This window comes from Mastomys coucha, unplaced genomic scaffold, assembly GCF_008632895.1.
Source record: "Mastomys coucha isolate ucsf_1 unplaced genomic scaffold, UCSF_Mcou_1 pScaffold11, whole genome shotgun sequence".
Lineage (NCBI taxonomy): Eukaryota > Metazoa > Chordata > Mammalia > Rodentia > Muridae > Mastomys > Mastomys coucha.
Window position 1 is genome coordinate 7,632,495 of NW_022196893.1, and position 23,875 is coordinate 7,656,369.

General features: G+C 44.2%; 1 protein-coding gene, 1 long non-coding RNA gene and 1 pseudogene across 4 annotated transcripts in view; 2 read left to right on the forward strand and 1 right to left on the reverse strand.

The window, feature by feature from the left end:
- The window catches only part of Znf251 (zinc finger protein 251), a 29,548-nt gene that overhangs the window by 4,162 nt on the left and 1,511 nt on the right, over positions 1–23,875 (reverse strand). The window contains exons 2-5 of one of the 3 annotated variants that reach the window (XM_031347914.1): positions 21,961–22,217; positions 19,572–20,503; positions 19,202–19,334; positions 18,753–18,866 (exon numbers count right to left, since the gene is read on the reverse strand). In XM_031347914.1, the coding sequence (XP_031203774.1) occupies positions 18,753–18,866; positions 19,202–19,334; positions 19,572–19,601 (277 nt within the window). In that variant the 5' untranslated portion in view covers positions 19,602–20,503; positions 21,961–22,217. Of the gene's footprint in view, positions 1–18,752; positions 18,867–19,201; positions 19,335–19,571; positions 20,647–21,960; positions 23,541–23,875 lie in introns of those variants that run through there. The other 2 variants (XM_031347905.1, XM_031347924.1) reach the window with 2 other exon arrangements.
- Positions 21,547–22,085, forward strand: LOC116074995. The gene is made up of 2 exons (XR_004112375.1): positions 21,547–21,690; positions 21,854–22,085. It is a non-coding gene; the product is annotated as an uncharacterized LOC116074995 (long non-coding RNA).
- Positions 22,131–22,283, forward strand: LOC116082889 (annotated as a pseudogene).

Below are 23,875 nucleotides of genomic sequence, written 5' to 3' on the forward strand. Positions count from 1 at the left end.
TTTTTTGTTTTTGTTTTTTAATCAAGGGTTTTTGTTGTAGCATATGGCAGCTTGGAACTCATGACATGATCCTGTCACTGAGTGCTGGTATTAAGCCACGTGCTGCCATTTTCAAAAGGAATTGATAAATCCTGTAACATGGAATAGGTATATACAGTCAGAAGATCCCATGAGGAAGGGTAGATCTGGAACAGTTACAGGTGCCAGTCAGCAGTGGCAGACAATGCACAGCTGCTGGATGGTGAGGAGGAAGGCACTGAATCCAAGGCCTAAGGAATTCTCACCATGGCCAGTGCCAGAGGTGGGCGGCAGAGACGGGGACAGACATAGAAGGTGTGTGCGGCACAGAGGCTGAGAAACCTGGGTTTAAGAAAGATCGCACACCCTGGTCCCCAAACTACTCTCTAAGAATGCATCCCAAGAATTAGAAGCCGTCCACTGGCTTTTGCAAGCATCCTATGCATACACACCCTCAGTAAAATAAATCTTTTTAAAAAAGAATTTGTCCCACGTGAATGCGTACCTCCATCAGATGAATGAGTATGGCGGTAACTGAAATGCTGTTTGTAAGTACTGAGAGATGAGAAAGGACAAAAGATTTCCAAAACCCAGACGACTTTTACTCAGATAACACAATACCTCCCTACACAGTAATGGAAGAGCATATAATTAAGGCAACGTCTATGATATATTATAAAAACAAAAACAAGTAAGTTCCAAAGCCGGATGTACAGAATAAACCAGTTTTTACTAGAAAAGGGGCACATATATGTACTATTTCTGCCTTAAATGTTTAGTGCAGATTGTGTAAGTCATCTGGTCATGGCAATTTCTCTGAGGAAAAAAGTTAGGAAGTTTATAGGCCAAGCTGGCGCTAACCTCTGCCTTTGCCTTCAGAGTGCTGGGACTGGTATGCACACACCACTATGCTCAGGAGAGAGAAGGTTAACCTAATGAATTCTCACTTATTTATACTTTGCGTCTTTTCCCTGCATCACCCTTGCTGCCCTGAGAGGTCAGGGGAGGGTGCTAGATCCCCTGGAATGGGGGTTACAGTGTTTATGAGTCACCTGAACCCCACTGCTGGGAACTGAACCCCAGGTCCTCTGCAAGAACAGTAGGTGCTCTTAACCACTGAGCCACCTCTCCAGGCCCTCAGACAATTTTTAACATTTATTGTGTATGTAGGACAAAAAGACAATTTGTGAAATGCTATTTTTTTTTTTAATTTTTATTTATTTAACATGAGTGCTCTGCTGCATATATATTGGCAGGCCATAAGAGGGCATCAGATCCCCTTATAGACGGTTGTGAGCCACCATGTGGTTGTTGGGAATTGAACTCAGGATCTCTGGAAGAGTAGCCTGTGCTCTTAACCACTGAGCCATCTCTCCAGCCCGTGAAATGCTATTTTCCTTTCACAATTCTCTTCAGTCGTATGGCCGTTAGGCCTGGGAGTGTGTGGTTTTACCTGGTGAGCCCTATCCCTTAGGTCTGCAAAACATTTTTTGAAAACAATAATTTTAAAAAGCAGTGCCGCTTTCTGGTTTATGTCCCGGGACCAGGTGGCCCATCCTGGTTACTGCAGGTACAGCATCGATTGGCAACTCTGACGGTAATGACTGATGGTGGAGGACAAGAACAGGTCCAGGCTAATTAAAAAACATCTAGAAGGAAAGTGAAAGCATCGAGAGCCTCCATTTTGGGGACAACCACAAGCCAATCATAACCAAGTGTGAGTGGAGTTCATGTGCTCACCTGAATACCCCAATACTGATGTTTACCCCCAGGGCTGGTGGTGTTGGAGTGAAAGTCGGACCCTTAAGTCCTTAAAGAGCCCCATTACCTTCATCATTCATTGCTATCTGCTAGATGGAAGCCCTATGCATTAATTATCACTGACAGCTGGAATTGTCCTCCTAACTACAACCCCAGGCTCTATTTCTCTGCTTACATTATATGAGAAATGATAAACAGAATTTCAATCAATGCTCCTAAATAAGCTTCAAAAGAAAAAAAAAATCAGAGCCTACAGAGAGAGAGAAAAAAAAATCTTTCAGGCTATGTATCAGGCATCAGTTTGGTAACTAAAATCAATAACAATTACAAAAATTAAACAATAAAGCCTCTGAAACCATCCACATATTAAATGAGTAAATGAACAGAATAAACAGTTCTTAGAACAAATGGAAATAGTATCAGGTATGGTGGTCAGATATTGTAGCACTTAAGAAACAGAGGCAGGAGGCTCAGGGTTATTCTCAGCTACACAATTTTCATGCCAAACTGAGCAACCTGAAACTCTGTCTCAAAACAAAATATAACAATACACACAAAAAGTAAATACAAACGGCCTATTCAGCATTCCCAGTCAACACTGATCTCTGGAGTCTCCCTTCAGCCTGGCTGGCTAGCATCAGGAAAACAAGCAACTGATGCTGGCAAGAATGTGGAGAAAGAGTAACCCTCACACACTGCTGGTGGGAATGTAAACTGGTGTATGCAGTACAGAAGTCAGGCCAGAGCCTCCTTGAAAATACTAAGGATCTCTGTGAGTCTGAGGCCAACGTGGTCTACACAGCACATTCTGGGACAGCCAGGGCTAAATAGACTCTGTCTTAAAAAACAGAACAACCACCACCAAAGCATTGAACATAGATGTTCTATATGACCCAGGTATACCACTCTTGAGCATATATTCTCTTGGCACACTATTCTCCATAGCTAGAAAATGGAATTAATGAGATCTAACAGATATGCTGAATCTGTGGAATTTTATTTAGCTGTAAAGGAAAATGGATACAACTAGAAATCATTGTGCTTGCTGAAATTAGCCAGACATATAAGGTAAAATAGTAAATGACTTGTTCCTAGGTGAAACTAGGTTGTTAGTCTTGGGGCTGGAGAGACAGTTCAGCAGTTGAGAGTATTCCCTAATCTTACTGAGAACCCAGGATTGGTTCCCAACAGTCACATGGTGGCTCACAACCATACAGAACTCCAGTTCCAGAGTACCTGGTGCCCTCTTCCAGCCTCTGAAGGCCACAGGCACGCAATGGTGCACATACATACATATAGACAAAGTACACATATAAATTGTTTTTAAAAATATTGCTTTCTCCCTTATTTTCTGAGATATTAGTAATTTTCTCTCCAAGTAAAATTATTTTAATGTAAGTGTGCTCATGAGCACATCAGAGGTGATGGTGAATGCCTGTGATCTCAGCACTCAGAAAATGGAGCAAGAGGATCCAAAGTTTTAAGGAATTTCTGACTAAACAGCCAACTGACTAAATTTGATGCCAACAGTAGCTATGAGAGACCCTGTGACAGAGTGTCCAAAGTGTCCTTTTATTACAACCTACAGGATCTGTGTCAATTAGTGTTTGTGTGTGTATGTTTTTTTTAAAGCTTTATTTCCATTTTAAGTATGGGTGAGTGCTTTATTGGCTGTCACAGAGGTCAAAAGGGGGCTTAGGAAACTCTGGAACTGGACACAGTTGTCAGCCACCATATGGGTAATGGAATTCAAACCTATGTACTTTGGAAGAGCAACTAGCATTTTTAACTGCTGAGCTATTGATCCAGTCCACCCCCCCCCCACACACACCTTTTTTATTGTTGTTGTTGCTTTTTGGATAGGGTCTCATTCCAGAGGCAAGGCTGACTTACAGACCTGACCACATAGCCTAGGCTGGTCTCAGTGCTACTATCCTCATATTGGTCATTTGTTCCTCTGCTCTCTAACTCCATTTTCATTCTTTTGTTTTTGTTTTTGTTTAGGTGCTAGGGATAAAATCAAAAAGCTTATGCATTCTAGACAAGTGCCTGTTGGACTCTTAGCAACTTAAACATTTCCTCTCAAAAGAAATAGATCTTGGAGAAAGGTCCATTATTCTCAAGAAATAAAATTTACAAAGCTCAGAAAGCTCCTGAAATTTACAAGATTTACAAAGACCTTCCCCAGGGTTGTAAAAACAATAAACAAGTGTAAGGGAAAAGAAATTCTGACCATCTAAGGTGCAAGCAAGTTGGGTTTTTTCTTTTTGTTTTTGGTTTTGGTTCCCCCCCCCCCCTCTCCCCGAGAGAGGGTTTCTCTGTGTAGCCCTGGCTGCCCTGGAACTCACTCTGTAGACCAGGCTGGCCTCGAATTCAGAAATCCGCCTGCCTCTGCCTCCCAAGTGCTGGGATTAAAGGCGTGCACCACCACTGCCTGGCGCAAGTTGGTTTTAAAACTCCAAGGAAACAGCTTTCATGAGTGGTTACATATATAAGACAAAATATACACAAAATAAATCCTTGAAAAAAAATAGTTTTTCCCCAAATTTAATAAACTATTTTCTAAGATGGTAGTACATTTTATCTCCAAGTAAAATTCTTTTGACATAATTGTGTTCAAGAGCTGAAGCTCTAGCTTAGTTGACACCATGCAGCCCTTAATTTGAAGGAATTTCAGTTGTGCTTGGTCCCTTTGTCTCACCCTGTTTACCACAACTGAGAGGTTGCTGAGTCTGGGGCATCTGGCAGCGGGGGTGGGAGGGGTGGGGGTGGAGGTGGTGGTGGTGGTGTTGGGAGATTGGGGATGGGGGTGGGGCATCTGCAGCGGGGAGACATCTGCTGTTGTAGCTGCCCACTGAACCACTCAAGCTCCTGCGAGTAACTCCAATAAACTCATTGATTCGTTAGACAAACTGAATTTATCTTTAGATCAGCATCAATATTTGGGGTGCAGGGCTGAAGAGATGGCTCAGTGGTTAAGAGCACTGACTGCTCTTGTGAGGGTCCTGAGTTCAAATCCCAGCAACCACATGGTGGCTCACAACCATCTGTAATGAGATCTGACGCCCTCTTATGGAGTGTCTGAAGACAGCTAGTTTTCTTACATATAATAAATAAATCTTTTAAAAAAAAATTGGGGGTGCAAATACATGTTATCCATGCCTAAGACTTGAGCATGAGGCTACTGACCAGAGGTGACAGTGCACTGGGATAACCACACTCATTTTGGTTACCAAACTCATTACTGCAAAGATGGACTAATGATTTCCCTTTCAAGTGACATTACTCAGGATCTCCCCAAGGGACTCGGACACCAACTAGCTGCCACAAGGCCTAACCAATCAGAAAAGGCATCATCAGTGCAGCCTCCTCTTCCACCAAAGCAGCCAGTTCCATGCTTCATGCAGAAGCAGCTCAGCTCTGCGCACGCTTGGGCCTCACCAGCTTCTCTACTGTGAACAGGCTGCGACAGAGGGACAGGCACAGCCCAGCCTTCTCCAAAGGAAGGGCTGCAGGATGTCATTTTTCAGGAAATAAATAGCTAGACATAAAAGCCACACACCAGGATTACTTGGATTCTTGACCCAAGATGGTTCTGACCACTCACAACAACCTCATTCTTCTACAGGCTTGAAAAGCTAAAAGGTTAATGGAAAAAAATTCATGTTCTGGATGTATGTGCTGAGACATTCACGCATGGCTGTGGTTAGAAAAAACAATGAACAGGCACACGTGTGTGATAATCATATACAATTCTCCCAAGTCCACTCAATAAATTCCTTTAGACTTATTTTATTGTTTGTTTATATTTTTTGCAAGACAGGTTTCTCTGTTTAGCCCTGGCTGTCCTGGAATTCGCTCTGTAGACCAGGCTGGCCTTGAATTTAAGAGACCCACCTGCCTCTGCTTCCTGGGTATTGGGATTAAAGAAGTGTGTCACCACCACCCACTAGATTTGTTTTATATATGAATGTTTTACCTGCATTTATGTGTATGCTTTACATGAATGCCTGAGGCCCATATAGGTCAGAAAGCATAAGATGAGATCTCTTGGAACTGGAGTTATGGATGATTGTGAGCCAACACACAGGTACTGGGAACTCAACCTGGGTCCTCTGCAAAAGCAACAAGTACTCTTAACTCCAACTCCAAATCTACTTTTGGAATGTATGTTGGAGAAAGTGCTACAAACTGTGCTTTATTAAAAGCTGTCGTGCAGCAATTTTCTCCAAAGTAAGCCTACTTCTTGGGATGAAGCTCATTTCATATAGGATGATTTAAAGACGTGAAACACTCAGCCCAGTGTGGAAGTTTATTTGCCTCAGGAACTAAACAACTCAAAGTCTTCAGGAAGTCTCTGAAAATGACCAAGCACACGAGGCCTTCCCTTTTCCAAGTGTACATAAACTGTAAGAACTGCTGAAAGCCATAAGAAACCTGGCTGGAAGAAGTAGAGACCATGGGCTGGAGGGATGGCTCAGTGGTTAAGAGCACTGGGTGCTCTTCCAGAGGTCCCAAGTTCAATTCCCAGCACCATATGGGAGTTCTATAACTGGGTTCCAATAACCACTTCTGGTGTGTATATGTACATGCTGACAAAGCACACATATAGATAAAATATTTAAATAAATAAATCTTTAAAAAAAAAATGTAAGCTGGGTGGTGGTGACCCACACCTTTAGTCCCTAGCACTCAGAAGTCAGAGGCAGGTGGATCTCTGAGTTTGAGGGCAGCCTGGTCTACAGAGTGAGTTTCATGAGTTCCAGGACAGCCAAGGATACATAGAGAAACCCTGCCTCCGAATGGGGTTGGGGGGAGTACAGACCAGATGAGGTCCCTGGAAGAAGCTCAGACCAGCTGAGCTACTCGGAAAGGACACTCTCAAGTCAGTTGAACTGCCTGCAGGCTGTGGACTACACTCCAGGTTTCCAGCTTTCAGGAACTGTCTCCCATGCTGGAGTGGGTTGGTGATGTAGCTGTCTTGTCATCATTTATATTCCTGTAAGCAACCCCTTACCCACATTCCTGAAAGTAACCCGTTGGTTCAACAAGCTGGACATGTAGCAGCATCCTTCCTCTGGTCTGTCATCAGTTCCCTATCTGTGGTGAGAAGATGTTTACTCACTTTTCCCCAGGGATAGTGTCATATAACAATGGCTCAAGACAATAAAAGAGTCAATAGCACGTTGACTATTGGGGCTATGTTGTTCTTTGAGTGAAATGTCCCCCCCATGGTCACAAGTATCTGGATACTTAATGCCGCACAGGAGTTAATACATCACTGGGGCTCCGAGGTTTCAACGCCTCGTATCATTCCAGTGTGCACCGGCTGGTCTTCCTGCCATGATGGACTCATCCCTCTGCAACAAACCAACCCTTCCTTCTATCAGGGCCCTGGTCATGGTGCTCTATCACATCAATAGGAAAGTAATGGATACAGCCTCTCAGGCCCCACAAGCATGTGCTGTTAAGCAGCTTGCCACTGATAACTAAGAATTTGTTAGCCAGTAATAAGGATGTAGCCATTACTTAAGCACACATTAAAAATGTTTTGAGTCCCTTCCAATTAAGTGCCAGGAAAGCACCAACCTATGCAGAGCGAGATAATTTTATGCTGTACTAATAAAGCCCTCATTATTACAGATGGGATTGGTTTTCCCTGTTCTTAGGCAGGACTGCAGCTATAACCTCAGTTACTTGAGATTAGCTATAAACGCAGATCTACTGAGTACTGTGAATTTTTAAGGATAAGGAAGCTGTTGTCTGAAAGCTGAGGCCAGAACTGGGGCTAAGTATACTAAGGCCCACCTCCAGGTGAGCAGTTGGTGTACGCTCTCTCTCTTTCTCTGTCTCTCTCTCTCTCTCTCTCTCTTGTTTGTTTGTTTGTTTTGTTTTGAGACAAGGTATCTCTACATTATCAGTTCTCAAACTGTGGCCTGGGACCCCTTTAGGGGGTATCCATGACCCTTTCATAGGGTCATCAAAAACCATCTGCAAATCAGATTACTATTACTATTCATAACAGTAGCAAATTATAGTTATGAAGTAACAATGAGATAATGTTCTGGTTGGGGTATCCACAACATGAGGAACTGTGTTAAAGGCTGTAAATGCCTGTATCCTAGGACACGAGGATGGGGTAGTGCCAGGAGGATCTTCAGAATTTGACAGCCAGCCAGCCTAGTAAAAATGTCAAGATTCCCAGTTTAGGCAGCAGTAAGAGGAAGACTAATGTTATATTCTGGCTACATAAATGCCCATGAGCATGCGTGCGCACACACACACACACACACACACACACACACACACACACGTCATGCACACGTCATGCACACGTCATGCAGTTTGGGAAAACACTCATTATCCTAAAGCACCAAGTAAAAGTTAAGGTGTAGATAAACACAGACAATATGGCCTGGGTGTGTAGCTCAGCAGTACAGCACTTGCCTAGCATACATGAACTCCTGGATTTAATCCTAGCACAGCAGTGTGGAGACAAGCAAATAAAACAAACTTTAAAGGATATGTTACAGTTGATATGCTGGTACATGCCTGTAATTATAGCACTTGGCAGGGGAAGAGCAAGGAAAAGCAGGACTTCAAAATCAATCTCAACTATAGTGAGTTTGAGGCTAGCCTCAGCTACAAGAAGATCTCTCTTTAAGGGGGAAGAAATGGGCAGGCAAAATGGCTCAGCACATTTAACAGTGCAAGACTAGTGATCTGGATTCAACCCCTGGAACCTAAGTAAAGGTAGAAATAGAAACTCACTCTACAACATTGTCTTTTGGTTTCCATAATGTGCTATGGCTGGCCATATGGCATGCCCATGGGCATAAACCCAACCAAATATATACATACATACAACAACCATGATAACCTGTAAGTTTATGTTATCTTTTTAAAATTAAGATTATATTTTTACAAAAGAAATATCATACATGTGCAGACATCTCTGTCACTGTGTGAATACATGCACATGAATACAGATACCTACAGAGGCCAGAGGTATCAGATCCCTGGGAGCTGGAGTTACATATGGTTGTGAACCACCCAACGTGGGTGCTGGGAACTAAACTCTGGTCCTAAGGAAGAACAAGTATTTTTAACTGCTGAGTCTTCTTTGCAACCCAAGTTTGTGACATTTTAATGGTTAACTTTAAAATCATGTAAAGGACAGACTTTGGGGTATCTGTGAGGCTGTTCCCAAAGAGGTTTATCGGAGGGGTACAGATCTCTAATGTGGACATCTGGTGGGTTGAATAGAGTACAGGGAGCGCCAGCATGCTGTTTCTTATGGGCACGTCCTCATCAAAACAGAAGGTTCCTCCTCAAACCATGAGATATACACCATTCCTTAAGTTGTCCATTGGGTATTTTGTCACAGTAAGAATTAATACAATGTTACAGAACATATGCAAATCTGAGCCAAAAGGGTAAATGTTTAACCTTGCCTGCTGCTGGAGCCTTGGTTTGTGTGTGTGTGTGTGTGTATTCTCCCTTAGGAGCTGACCAACTGGTTTGTTGAGACAGGGTCTCTCAGTGGCCTGTAACTTGCCTACCAGGCTAGACTAACTAGCTAACAAGCCCTAAAGATCTGCTTGTCTCTATCTCCTTAGCACCAAGATTACAAATGCATGTCTGGATTTTGATGTGTCCAGGGATCCAACTCAGGCCCTTGCTCTTGCAGGGTAAGCTACCTCCCCAGCCAGGGTCTTACTATGTAGCTCTGGCCAGTTCCACTCAGAGCCCCTCCTGCCTCTGCCTTCTGAGTGCTGGGGTTAAAGGTGTGTGTGCCTCCACACCAAGTCACTTGATGTGAGTTCCTCCATAGTAGTTAAGACTTCTTTGGCTGCCTATGTTGGTGACTGTTTTATTTCTATAAGGAAATATGTGATGTAAATAACTTATAAAGGAAAAAGCTAACTCATGCTCTAAAGGTTCAAGATGTGACAACTGCACTGCTGTGGGTCTCTAGGTGAGGTCACCAGGTGGCAATGGAAAAGGAAGTACTCAACAGAGCAAGACCCTTACACTGTGACCACAAAGCAGGGAGAACTTTTCAGGAGATGACATCAGTAACTTACGGGCCCTCTAAGCCTTCACAAAACTTCACAAATCTTTTTTTTTTCGAGACAGGGTTGTGTATAGCCCTGGCTGTCCTGGAACTCACTCTGTAGACCAGGCTGGTCTCGAACTCAGAAATCCACCTGCCTCTGCCTTCCAAGTGCTAGGATTAAAGGCATGCACCACCACCACACAGCAAAACTAATCATTTCCAATGATCAGCTTATCTATTCATACACTGGAATATTAAACAATTGTGTTGATAATTGTAAATAAATTTGCTACTACAAATTTTTGCCTGGCTATAGAAAGCTTCAATTTATTTGGATGCAGGCCAAGAACACAATTGTTGGAACTTTTAAGAAGCATGTTAAGTTCTATAAGATACAAAGTATCTTTTAAGGCAGCTATAAATAAATGACAGTATTATATCATATCCTTACCAGTATTAGTATTTTCAGGATTCAGATTTTGGCCATTCTAAAAGATATGTAGTGATATCTCAATATTTTACTTTGTAATTCCTTGGTGACACAATCAAACATCTCATATGCTTACCTGTCATCTGTGTCTTTCCTTGTGTCTGATCAGGTCTTTTGCCCATTTTAAATGTAGTTTTTTATTACTGAGTTCTAAGAGGGGCTGATGTAATAGATGTTGTAGTAGATAGTAATAGCCATCTACTTGATATGACACAGGCAAATAATTTTAGCCTCTGGACTTTTTGTTTCTTTTTGCAGTTTATTTTAATTAAGTTTCATCTGTCACCCAAGCTTTACTGATTGTCTTTGGTGCTATATCTGAATATTCAGAATACCTTTCATCCTGTTATCATTTGGAAGCTTTAGAGTATTGTGTTTTGGACTAAATTTTATCCTTCCCTCTAATTTTGTAAGGTAAAATCCTAACTTACAATAGCATTTGGAACTGTGCCTTTGGGAGGTAACTAGGGTCAGATAGAAAGATGATAGAAGCTGACTTTCACAAGGAGATAAACACCTTTTAAGAGATACCATTTCTGGAGGCTTGCTTTATGTAAAGGAAAGTATGGAGCCCAGTATGGAGAAGCACACCTTTAACCCTCAGAAGACAGAAACAGGCAAATCTCTTGTGAGTTTGAGGCCAACCTGCAAACTGGTCTACACAGAGTTCCAGGAAAGCCAGGGCTATGTAAAACAACTCTGTCTTGAGGAAAAGGAGGGAGGGAAGGGGGGGAGCATTTCTCTGTTTACCACACCAGGACAACATAAGATTATCATCTATAACTGAAGTCATCAGAGTCTAATGACAGGTCCTCCTGATCAGAGATGTTAAACCTCCAAAGCAGTGATGAACAGTTCTGCTGGTTAAGCAGTTAGCTCTAGCAGCAGCGGAGTAAGTGTGAACAAACCAGGACTGTTGACTTTTTGTAATCTTTTTAATTGGCATGTAGACATCTAGTATTTGTTGAAGACTGTTCTTTCTCCACTGTGTACATGTGCTCCCTTATCAGTTGATATTTACAAAGTCCTTCATACCTGCATTGTCCACGCTGTTCCGCCGATTGCTAGATCACTCCATTTATATTTGACAATACCACACCTGCCTTGGTAACTAAAACTTATAGTTCAGTCTTGAAATCAGGTAGTATGACATCAGCTTTTTTGCTTCAATAATGACATATTTGAGGTCCTTTACTTTGCCATAAAAAACACTGAAATGTTTGTTGTTCATCAAATAACATAAACTAATATTTTTATTTGGAATGTATTCAATCTATAGAGAAATTTGAAATCAGTTAACATCTTGGTAATATTATTCTATTCATAAACTCTATTTATTCCTCTTCTGGTATGTTTTTAACAGAGATTGGTATTTTTCCTTTTAAATTTTGAATATATTAGGTAAAACATTTTGAATGTACTAAGAATTTTATCTTCAGAGTGCTTATATAGTTTAACATTTTTTTATTTTTTAAAAGATGGAGGGCTGGGCATAGTGGTACATATCTTTAGTCCTAGCAGTTGGGAGACAGAGAAGGTCTCTGAGTTTGAGGTTAGCCTGATCTAGAGTGAATTCCAGGACGGCCGGGGCTACACAGTGGTAGGTGACAACTTGCTGCATTCCTGACTGTAGTAAACTTCCCATTCTCATCTTCAGTTTATCAGCTATAGGGCTTTTCAAGATCTTTGAGTTGAGCAATCTCTCCCCTATACCTTGCTTGTTTAGGTTTTAGTCACAAATGAACATCTGACTTTGTTAAACATCTTTTTCTCATTTATCCACTGACATGATCATGCGATTGCTTTCCTCTAACAAAGTGGTAAATTTTATTGACTTCTTGGATGTTAATCCAGCCTTGCATACCTAAGATTAGTCCCATTCTTTTGTTTTTGTTTTTGTTTTTGTTTTTTTTTCGAGACAGGGTTTCTCTGTGTAGCCCTGGCTGTCCTAGAACTCACTCTGTAGGCCAGACCAGCCTTAGAAGTCTGCTGCCTTTGCCTCCCAAGTGCTGGGATTAAAGGCATGTGCTACCACTGCCTGGCCCACATAAACCCTTTTAATGCCTGTTCTTTATATAGCTCTCTCCTGGGCCTTACCAGATAGGGGCCAGAGATGTCAGCCCAACTGCCAGTTGTTAACCAGTGCACTGTCCAGTAAATAAAGAGAGATTGCTGGTTTCTACCCCTGCCTGATGCCTTTGTTGTTCCAAGACCTTGAGAAGCTACATCTCCTCACGGCTTATAAGAGAATTTCTGTAGTTTGTGGTACTCACCAAAGGGCAGGTCACTAACAGCTAAGGAATCAAGAGTCACTGGGTGGTCTCGAATAAGAGATGCTGTTCTTCTCAGGCTATAAGAATACTGCTGCCTTGTGAGCTTTCCAACCCAAGCCTGAGATCCCATCTTATCCAATAAGAGAGATCCCTGGTCTATGTTTATGCGTAGATGAAGCTGCTAGAGTCTTGGCTCTGGATAGCCATACTACCTAATACAAAGTCCACTACAATAAAGACTATTCTAAGTTTCTGAAAGGACTCTGGTCATGCCTGAAGAAATACATTCCAGGTAAAATCTTAGTAACATAATCATCTTTCCTAGTTGCATCCTGGATCAGTGAACAAGCAGCTTAATGCAAAAGAGAAGAGAGGAAATTTGATATCTCAGGAAGGAGGTCCACGGGTCCTTTTCTGTCACTCAAGGGATCACATGGTCACATGCAGAAGGGAAAGGCTGAATGAAGCAAGCAGCAAGGTCAAGTCTTACATCAACCAGTTTGGAACTTTTTGAATTTCAAAACGAGGGTGAGTGAAGCTCAAGTTAACAAGGACCCTAGAAAGGGGATTCAGTCAGTCAACTAAGCCGAATTAGTGAACAGGAAGAAGGCTTGAAACGACACCAAAGGAACAAAACCACACCTACATCAGTTAATTAAGCTATTATAGACCTAATGGTGTCTGCCTACCCAAAGAGACAGAGCAAGGACTCCACCCTAGCCAGTGCTAAACCCCACTGTCCAGGTCTCCTCCAAAGAACACTGCATAGAAAAATGAAACTATGTACGAGAATCGTGAGATCTTCCTGACATATTCCTGTTTGTGTATTAAACTGTTCATTCCGACCCCATCTCCAGCCTACTTAGTTCTACTTCAGCTTGTTAAAGCCACACAAACCCTCCCCCCACGTCTGTCTGTCTGTCTGTCTGTCTGTCTGTCTGTCTGTCTGTCTCTCTCTCTCTCTCTCTCTCTCTCTCTCTCTCTCTCTCTATATATATATATATATATATATATATATATATATATAAAAAGATGCATTTACTACATCAATTTCTATTAAAAGCGGCTTTCCATGCATTCCACAAGTGCTGGTAAGTGCAAGTTAAACTTAGTGTGAAGTATTTTAAAATGTCTGAGATTGCTTTTTTGACCCTGCATATTATGGTGCCCACCTGAGATTCCAGAAATCAGCAGTCAGAATCAGGAACTATAAGAAAGGCTAACCTGGGCTACGTAAGGGTATATCTCAGGAAGAATCCTTTCTTGCCTTCCAGTTTTCTGTTGACAGGTAAGCAGATGTGCTCAGAAGGAGCGATGTGAGCAGGTATCAGTAATGTGGTCAGGGCTGGGGAGGGGTGTGGGCCACAGCACAAATAGATCTCACTTCCTGTGAGCTTGAGTTTCAGGCAGCTGCACACACACACTGGCTAGAGGGTGCTGGAATTCTCCCTTCCTCAAGCCAGAAAGGCACTGGGAAATTTGCTTCTTCAAAGAGTAGCCATTTTAAATCAGGATACAGTCTAGCATACTTCAAAACAGTTTTCTTTACTTTCTCATGGTTTTTACAGAGGTCCTGGTTAAGCTCCTGAAGGGAAAACTCAGAAAGATGTTCCCTCTCCCCAGTGTCTCCCTGGGTTCTGGCTTTGTTTTGTTTGTTTGGTTGGTTTATTTTTTGGTGTTTTCTTAAATGTTTGTATTTATGGTGTGTCCTGTGAAAGGAGTTGGTTCTCTCCTTCTACCATCTAAGTTGTAGGTTCCAGGGATTAAGTTCAGCTTAGGGGCAAATGCCTTTACTCACCGGGACACTTGCTGGCCTGCCATTGAGGTTTTCGACTAGTCCCCACTGAGCATCCTGAAATTTGCCACTTACAGATGCCTACTTTACACAGTTGACTTTGACCTCAGTTCTCTGAGAGCCATAAAAGTTGTTTCAATGTGCTGACCTTTTTTGAGACAGGGTCTCATATAGCCCTGGTTGGCTCTCAAATTTACATGTATATAGCTGAGGTTAACCTTAATTTTCTGATCCTCCTACCTCTACTTTCCAAATGCCAAAATTACAGGTATATACTATCAGGTCTAGTTTTACTCCATATTGGGGATCAAACCCAGGGTCTTGTTCATGCGTGGCAAGCCCTGTAACAACTAAGCCATATCCTCAGCTCATTTTTCTCTTTTTAAAATAAACTATATTTAGATGTCTCCAACTGTGTCGATCAGCTTCCTGTTACCATGACAAATCCCTGGGGTAATTAACTATTTTATACCCAGGTTAGACATCCAGTGCAAGCTGCTTGTCCATGACAAATCCCTGGGGTAATTAACTGTTTTATACCCAGGTTAGACATCCTGTGCAGCTGCTTGTCCCTGCTTCTTTGACCCTGAAGCATCCAGTGCGTGATGACAGGGCAGAGGAGGCCTGCTTACCTTTTGGCGACCAGGAAGAAAAAGAAAGAGCAAGAGGTCAGAGTCTCAATGTTTCCCTCAATGGCATGCCCCCAGTGACCTTTCACAGACCCCAGGTTCTAAAGTTCCTCCTATCTCCCAGTGGTGAGCTAGGCTAGCTTTCAACACAAGTCTTGGGGAACATTTCAGACCCCAATTACATCAATGAAACGTTCTACTTTTCTGTTTGTTTTGAAACAGGATCATGTAATACAGCTCAGGACAGCCTGGAATTTAATCGTCCTGCCTCTGCCTTCCATGTGCTGCCCGAACGTGTGTGTGTGTGTGTGTGTGTGTGTGTGTGTGTGTGTGTGTGTGTGTGTGTTATCACCACACTCCCTGCTTTTATGTGCATTGGTGTTTTGCCTGCATGTATTGTCTGTGTTGGGGCGTTAGATGAGGAGGAGGGGGAACAAAAATTTAAAAAAAAAACAAAAACAAAAACAAAACAATGACAACAACAATAAAAACCCACTAACAGACTGAACACAGAAATTGAAAGACAGAGTGGATAGAAAATGGGACTCTATTGTGTGTTGTCTGGCACTGTGTGTGTGTAAATAAAAACCATCACAGCTGGAATTAAATAGATACAAAAGATACTCCCTGTGAATGAAAGCTGCAGGAAGGCTGGAGCTGCTCTGCTAGCATCTCCTGAGAAGTGTCTGCCAAAGGAGAGCAAGTCAGTACCCAGGCTTCCAAACGGAGCCAGCGGACAGCGGCTACGTCAAAAGGAAAGTCAGCTTGACATCCTTGGATAATCCTAGTGCCTGAAAGACCAACTGGACAAGCACACAAGCAGCAAAAACAATCAGGAAGAGCACGGAACACCTGAGCCACACCATCCGCCTCGTCAACTTAAATGACAACGTACAATCCTAGGACGACACAACACCCATCTTTTTTTGTTTTACATAGATGCTGTTGTGGTTGGAATGAGAAATGTCTCTCACAGGCTGACGTCTTTGAATACGTCGTGGTCTCTACTTGGTGGAGCACTTGGGAAAGGTTATGGGCCTGGCTGAAGGACTTCCTGTCCCCACCGACATGTCTCCTCGATACCTCCTTTTATAGATGACATGTGATCACTCTGTGTCCTGATTGACAGGCAGGCAACACACCCCTGTGGCTGAGAGCTCCCCTCCATCATGGGCCCTGTCCCTCTGGAAGGCCAAGCCAGAATAAATGAATCTCTTTCTTTTCTAAGCTGCTTTCTGTCAGTGCATTCAGTTACAGCAACAGGAAAGCTATTAATACACACACAGTATGCTTTCTAAGAGAGACCTGGAAGTCGTAAGAATAAAACTATACAGAGTTATGCTGCTTGACCACAGTGGAATTGTATAATAAATTAACAACAATAAGATTAATTAGAAAAACAACTACTTAGGGCTGAAGAGATGGCTCAGCGCCAAAGAGCACTGACTGCTCTTCCAGAGATCCTGAGTTCCATTACCAGCAATCACATGGTGGCTCCCAACCTTCTATGAGATCTGGTACCCTCCTCTGGTATGCAGCCATACATGCATACAGAACACTGTATACATAATAAATAAATAAATAAATCTTTAAAAAACAACTACTTAGAAACTCACACATGTCCAATTATTGACTGGACCAAAGAATTGTTAAAAAGTAAAAAAAAGGCCAGACATAATGGCAGCAGCAAAGACTTTTAACCCCAGCACTTGGGAGGCAGACGTGTGTGGATCTCTGTGAGTTCGAGGCTACCATGGTCTACAGAGCGAGTTTCAGGACAGCTAAGGCTACACAAAGAAACCCTGTCTTTTTTTTTTTTTTTTTGAGACAGGGTTTCTCCGTGTAGCCCTGGCTGTGCTGGAGCTCACTCTGTAGACCAGGCTGGCCTCAAACTCAGAAATCCGCCTGCCTCTGCCTCCCCAAGTGCTGGGATTAAAAGCGTGCGCCACCACTGCCCGGCTGAAACCCTGTCTTGAGAACAAAAAACAAAATAAACAAACAAAACAGGACAATTTGAACTACAAGTTAATAAAGCATATGGAAAATTTGTGAAGTACATGCTAGAGTAGACCTATAACGCTGTCTTCTCAGGAGGCTGAGGTAAGCCTCAAACTCAAAGCCAGCCTAGAGGAGAACATGAGTTTAAAGCCACCATGAGCAACTAAGACCCTGTCTCTAAATAAAGTAAGACGCAAAAGGGGCTCCAAATATAGCTCATTGGTAGGGTACTTGCCTAGCATGCATGAGTTAACACACAGCACTAAAATTAAAAAGAAAAAGAGAACAGGCAGGCCGGCCAGAGAGACAAATCAGCTGTAGTTAAGAGCACACATGCTCTTCCAGAGGACCTGGGTTTAATACCCAGTACCCTCACTGGGCAGCTCTCCTGTAACTCCAGGAGATCTGATGCCTCTGACCTCTGCAGTCACCTGTGCTACAGTATACAAAGCAATACTTGTAAAAAATGTGAAATGTACTTTCATAAAGCCTTGCTATAAACACCTTTAAAAAAGAAAATTACAAATCAACGATCTAAGCCTGGCAGTGGTGGCACACGCCTTTAGTCCCAGTGCTTGGGAGGCAGAGGCAGGTGGATTTCTGAGTTCGAGGCCAGCCTGGTCTACAGAGTGAGTTCCAGGACAGCCAGGGCTACACAGAGAAACGATGTCTTGAAAAACAAACAAACAAACACACAAAAAACAAATCATTGGATCTAAGCTCCCAATTTCAGAAAAGCTCCATAGAGCCAATTTCAAGTGTGTAAAAAATGGGGGGTACGTTATTCAATAGAGTAAGCCCCTCAGAAAGAACGATGTTTTCATTTGTGGTGAAGGACCAACAACTAGTAAAGGGTAAACACCTGATGCACCTAACTCAGAGAATAACAGCAAATGGGAGGTCATGACTAACGACGCAGACGCCACTCTGACAGTGAGGAACAGTACACAGAAGAACAGGACAGACAGGGACAAGAAGAGCCGGAAACTGAGTGAGCCTTGGTAATGCAGAATCAATAAAAGAAAACATAAGAAGGCCGGGCGTGGTCACACATGTCTATAAATCTAGTACTTGAGAGGCAGAAGTGGAAGGGTCAGGAGTTCAAGGCCATTCTCATCTACACAGCCACTTTCAGGCCAGCCCTAGCTCCAGGAGCAGGCTGAGGTGAGGGGAAGGAAGAGGGCAACTGAAGAGACATTACAGAAACACTACTGAGCCAAGCGTGGTGGCGTGTACTTCTAGTCCCAGCGACTGTAAAGGCCAAAGCTCGGGGGGGATGACTTAATCCGAGGTGTCAAAGGCATGCTTGAGCCACACAAGAAGACCTAGTCTCAACAAGGAGAGAGAGAACAGGAGAAACTGAGGGCTGAAGAAGAGCTGAAGGAGAGAGAGGGATGATACAGACCATGTGGCTAGTGGGAAGAGAAAAGGTATGCTCTACAGAAAAAGTTAATGAAGGTGTAGTAAAAGAACAAGACACATTATGACCAGAAACCACCATATTGGTTTTTGTTTGGCTGTTTTGTTTTGTTTTTTTTTAAGGTAAAGCAAATAGACTTTATAAGGCAAAGGAAAACCTTATAAGCAAGTGCATCCAACAGCTATGTCTTCCCTCATAGAGGGGCTGGGCTGTACACCATTACCATACCTGCCTTCGCTCCCAGCCTTCACTCCCAGCCACCGAAGGCAGGGCTGGGAGGCCACTCCTGAGCTCCTAGCTTATGCTCACCTGTCTGGCAACTTCTCAAGACTTCTGGTTCTTCAGCCCGGAGAAGATCCAGGACCCACAGCTCTTCCTCTTGCTCCAGCTGGGAGATCAGTTCTGGCTTAGGGCCTGGGAATCCTGTTAAGGGCGAGGACCCTGGGTGAGCTGCTACAGCCTGAGGGGACAGAGCAGGAGCCCGTCTGCTGGGTCTTCCTCCATAGATAGGGTATTCTGCCTACATGGGCACATTGGTCAGGGGAGGCCAAGGGGCAAGAGCGTTCAAATGCCTACGACCTCTGTCGTTAGATGGGGAAAGAGAGAGCACTGTGAGGTCACTGGCAACAAGGACAACAGTCCCTAGAACTGTGCAGACTGGTACCTGGGGACAAGGGCAGGGAATCAAAGAGCCAAGTTAGCCCAAGTGTCCCTCAGAGAGTCCCCACTATGAGCCAGGACTCCAGGGCAGTTCTCACCCAGTGAGGCCACGTTCCCATAGTTCTCCAACATCACATCCCGGTACAGTGCCCGCTCCTGGGGGCTAAGCTGCTGCCCTTCTGCCCTGGAGAAGTACACAGCCACATCCTGGAAGGTCAGAGGCATCTCACCCTGGAATGACAATATGCCGAAGAGTACACCAGGGATGTGCCCTGTTGATCCCTGCTGGAGTAGCAGAACTGAGACTGGTGGATCAGGCAAGGCCCAACTGAACACAGGGCGCTACTCTTACAAGAGGCTGTCGTCTGCATCCTTTTTTTTTTTTTTTTCCAACTTCACTATCTGCTCCCTTGACAGCTCTAGAGGAGACAACTTTCGATAGGGCAGTAGGGAGGAGGAATAACTCACCGGAGTCGGGGAGCAGGACTTGGTAGCCATCTGTGCTGTGAACCACTTTGGAATCCGTGGTAAGGCAGGAGGCAGCCCGGGCCTGAGGCCTCCCCAACTTACTCTCAGGGAGAGAAAACGGACCAACTCAGCCCCATTCAGCTGTGGCAGCGTACGGATGATCAGAAGACGACGACAGACCTTGCTTCGGAAGTGGCCTTCTGGAGTGTCCTGATGCCGGGAGAGCTAGCGTGTGACCTGTCCCGTGCCGCTATCCAAACTGAGAACTGCCCCATGCACGGCGCGAGTTGGCAGTTCCAGCCATGCACCAGGACACCAAGAGTGGACGCATAGCAGCCTTAGAGGGCCAGCCTGGGAAAGGCTGCGGACCTGGCCGCCATAGGCCTCACAGGGTTGCGGGTGCGAGTGGACACACAGGCGGTCAGGGCTAGCCCTGGGCAAAACCTAAAGGTCATCGTCCTTCACATCCATGCCTCCCAAGGCCGCATTGCCGCCAGCGGCTGGTCCCTCCCACGGGTTCTCCCGCTGCTGGCTGGCCCTTCTGGCTGCGACCGCCGCCTCCTCCACTAGCCCTCCTACCAGGTGTCGCGGCATCCTCAGCGCCCTGAGCCCGAGACCCTGCCTGCTGGCTGTCCCTGCCCACCTGCAGGACGACAGGCACGCGGGAGCCTCACCTACCCTCTGGACCAGGCACACACCTACACGCAGCCTGGCCCGCGCTGAGGGCGCAAGTTGACTGCCGACTGGGGGCGGAACAGCCAAGCTGCGCAAGCGCGCGGTCGCGGTCGCCGCGCACTTCCGGAGCTTCTTGAGGGTCTCCGAGAACGATGCCCCTACGCAAGGACTGGGCGGGGCTCGGCGATGCTCGCCGGGAAGCTGCGGGTTCTCGTTAGGTCCGCTCTCTGAGTCAACCAGCTAAGATCTGTACTGGGCTGCAAATAAAGCACGGGTGGATGTTTGTGGCACAACGGTCCGTAAGCCCAGAGCTTGGGAAACTGAGGCAAAGAGGATTGCGAATTCCAGGCCAGTGTGAAATATATTGCTGCGAGACCCTGTCTCAAAAAGCCAAAACAGACAGTCTTAATTCCAGCCCTTGAGAGACAGAGGCAGCTGCATCTCTGTGAGTTCGAGACCAGCCTCGTCTCTACCTAGTGAGTTTCAGCACAGCCTGGGCTATGTAAAGAGACTCCAAAAAAGAAGTAGTTAGTAAACAAACTAGTAGAGTTGGGCAGGACAAAGAATGATTGTTTAAAACCAAAGACTATCTTCTCCCAAAATAATTTGCACACTCTGTACACAAACATGAGGGTCGAAGATTAGACTGCATGCACTGTTAACTGCTGAGCCATTTCTCCAGCCCTAAAATTAATTGCTATAATATAATGTTTTTAAAAGATGTGGAAATTGTTGGAAAACCAGTTTTGATGTAATCTGAATTGTACCTGTGAGCATCTAGGCCAAATAGAAACAAAGCCTTTGTTTGCTTTTCAAACGGACATTTTGTAGCTCTGGCTAGCCTTGAATTTGTTCCATTCTTTTGCCTGGGTCTCCTGGGGTAGCCTCCTGGCTACAAAGCTTCCTTTGATTCTGTTTCTGAATCTGCAGGTTCTTTTTTTACTCGATACTGCTGGCCAGTAACTAAACAGTTCCGGAAGCTGGGGGGGGGGGGGCTATTTTATTTAATGGTCGTGAATAGAGAATTGGAGTGTATCGTCTTCTCCCCAGAGCAGACCTAAGGCCTGAATATTTGTGAAGAGGTGAAGTAGCAAAGACCAATTGTTAGATAGGGACTTGTCGATGTATTTAGTGGTTTACTTAAAGCACTGTTTGTACTGCTATAATTTCCAAGTGTGACTTCACTTGCTACCTGAAACAGATTGACCTGGAGAAATAGCTGAAATCATGTATCACTCTCCTTAAAAACCTGCTTGCCTGCCCCACCTTGCCATTTTAGAGACTGAGTATACAAACTGGATTCAGGATCGAAGCCTGTCTGATACCTCCCATCCCTCCTACCCCAGTACTCCTGCACATTTGGGAATATGTGATAACTTGGTTGGTGACTGAAAGCACATGAGTACTGGTACAGAACGTTGCCTACTTCTAGCATGCTGCATCTGTAAGTAAACAGAAACAGAGAAGTCCATTCTAATTTTGGGGCTCAGGCTGATGATGGTGTTTCACTGCCTGCGGATGCTGCTAAGCAAGGCAGGCACCTTTTAGGGAAAAACTACTACATTGATACATCTTCCCAGTGCCCTTTCCTTTTTCTTTTGCTCTAGGTAGATCTTAGTAAAGTGGGGCTGAAGAGATGGATCAGCAGTTAAAGAGTGCGGACTATTCTCCCAGAGGAGTGGGGTTCAAGTCCCAGGACCTTCATAATGCATACCAGTTTGTGACTCCGGTTCCAGAGTATCTGATGCCCTCTTCTGGCCTCTGTGGGTACTCCATGCACAAGGTGCCCAGACATACATAGAAGCAAAAATGGAAAGAAAAAAATATTTAAAGAAAACACATACATACTTATGAAAAGAACACATTTTAAAAGAAAGAACATACGTGCTTACCTGGCAAGGGAGATATGGTGATCTCAAAGATGGTTTTCCCGGGGCAAGGCTTATCCATTGTACTCAAGATGAACCGACCCTGGCAATTTCCCCAAATGTAGGAAACTCAACTGTAAAATTTGTGGTGATGGGGACTACATTTTCAAAAACCAAACATGCCAAGAAGTGTCCCTGCCTACCATTTTAACTAATCAGCGAGCTTGCTTGCTTTCTCTTGCTTGCTCTTTCTTTCTCTCTCTTCCTTTCTTCCTCTGTGTAATAGCCCTGGCTGTCTTGGAACTCATTATGTAGACCAGGCTGGTCTCAAACGCACATTCACCTGCCCCTGGCTCCCATGTGCTGGGATTAAAGGCGTGTGCCAGTACACCCAGATCTCCACTCTGTTATGTCTTGGCCGTGGTTGTTTTGGTTTTGCACTAATCCAAGTAGGAACCCATTGTGCTTAGTTACACCTGAAATTCAATAGGCAAACTGTAAGCATAAGAAGAATGTCTAAATGTAGACTAAAAAGAGATATTTCATCCTCACTGGGAGACTGTAGCATGCTTGGCTGTATTGTTTTTCATTTATAAATTCCTGTGTTTGAAGCTACAGGCATTCCTCCAGACTAGAGTACCCCCTCTTGATAGGGTTAACAACTATTAAACAGCCAGGCTGTCTCTAAAGAACAGTGTTGTCACTGGTGGCTCTAGTTCACAGGGTCACCAGTTCAGGTGACATCACTGCATTTGCAATGATTTGTACTGTAATGAATGTTAAGGGTGCAGACAGTTTCTTCTCCAAACAGCTAAGTGAGGTCGGTACGATTTGCAGCCTGTTCCTAGGGCCACAGCATGACAGGAGATACTTCAGATCATGTGTTGCTCTGAGGCTGAGGAGCCAGCTCAGAAGTGCAGCAGGCTGCATTGTAGCCTGCAGTTTGGTACCACCAAGGAGAGCTGCGAGGTCCCAAAGTCCTCTGAAAATGGAGCTGCTGCTTACAAACGCTTGCTTTGTGTCTTCTGAAGGAGCCACAGGCCATTCTCTCAAGAGACAAAACAGGTGATGCTTAATCCTAGTCCACAGGTAGCCTGTGGAAAAGTCAAGCTACCATAGCAGGGCTGTCTCCGACACCAGTGACCTCCAGGTTTCTAAAATTATAACAGGGACACTAAAGAATTGAAAGGTCTCTAGAAATTTCTATGTAAGGGGTCAGATTAGCCTGCAGAGCCCTGGCACCAAAGGAGGAACTGCCAAAAAGGAAAATTCCCTGACAAGGTTCCAATGAGGGTTCTCATTTTATGTGCTTGTGTCTGTACTCCGCCGCCTCTGCTGCCTATCAGCAGCAATGATGACAGAACACCGAGACTTCTTCTCTCGACGGTTTACTCAGGAATATTCTTTTTGCATTACAGCTCTCCTAGGTACCCAGGTGTTACAGCTCTCCTAGGTTCTTAAGTGTCACAGCTCTTCTTGATGGCATGGCTCTTCTTGGCTCTTCTTGATGTTGCTGCTCCTTCCTTCTTCCTCCTTCCTCCTTCCTCCTCCCTCCTCCCTCCTCCTCCCTCCTCCTCCCTCTTCTTCCTTCTTTCTTCTTCTTCTTCTTCTTCTTCTTCTTCTTCTTCTTCTTCTTCTTCTTCTTCTTCTTCTTCTTCTTCTTCTTTTCTTCTTCTTCTTTTCTTCTTCTTTTCTTCTTTTCTTCTTCTTCTTCTTCTTCTCTTCTTCTTCTCTTCTTCTTCTCTTCTTCTTTTCTTCTTC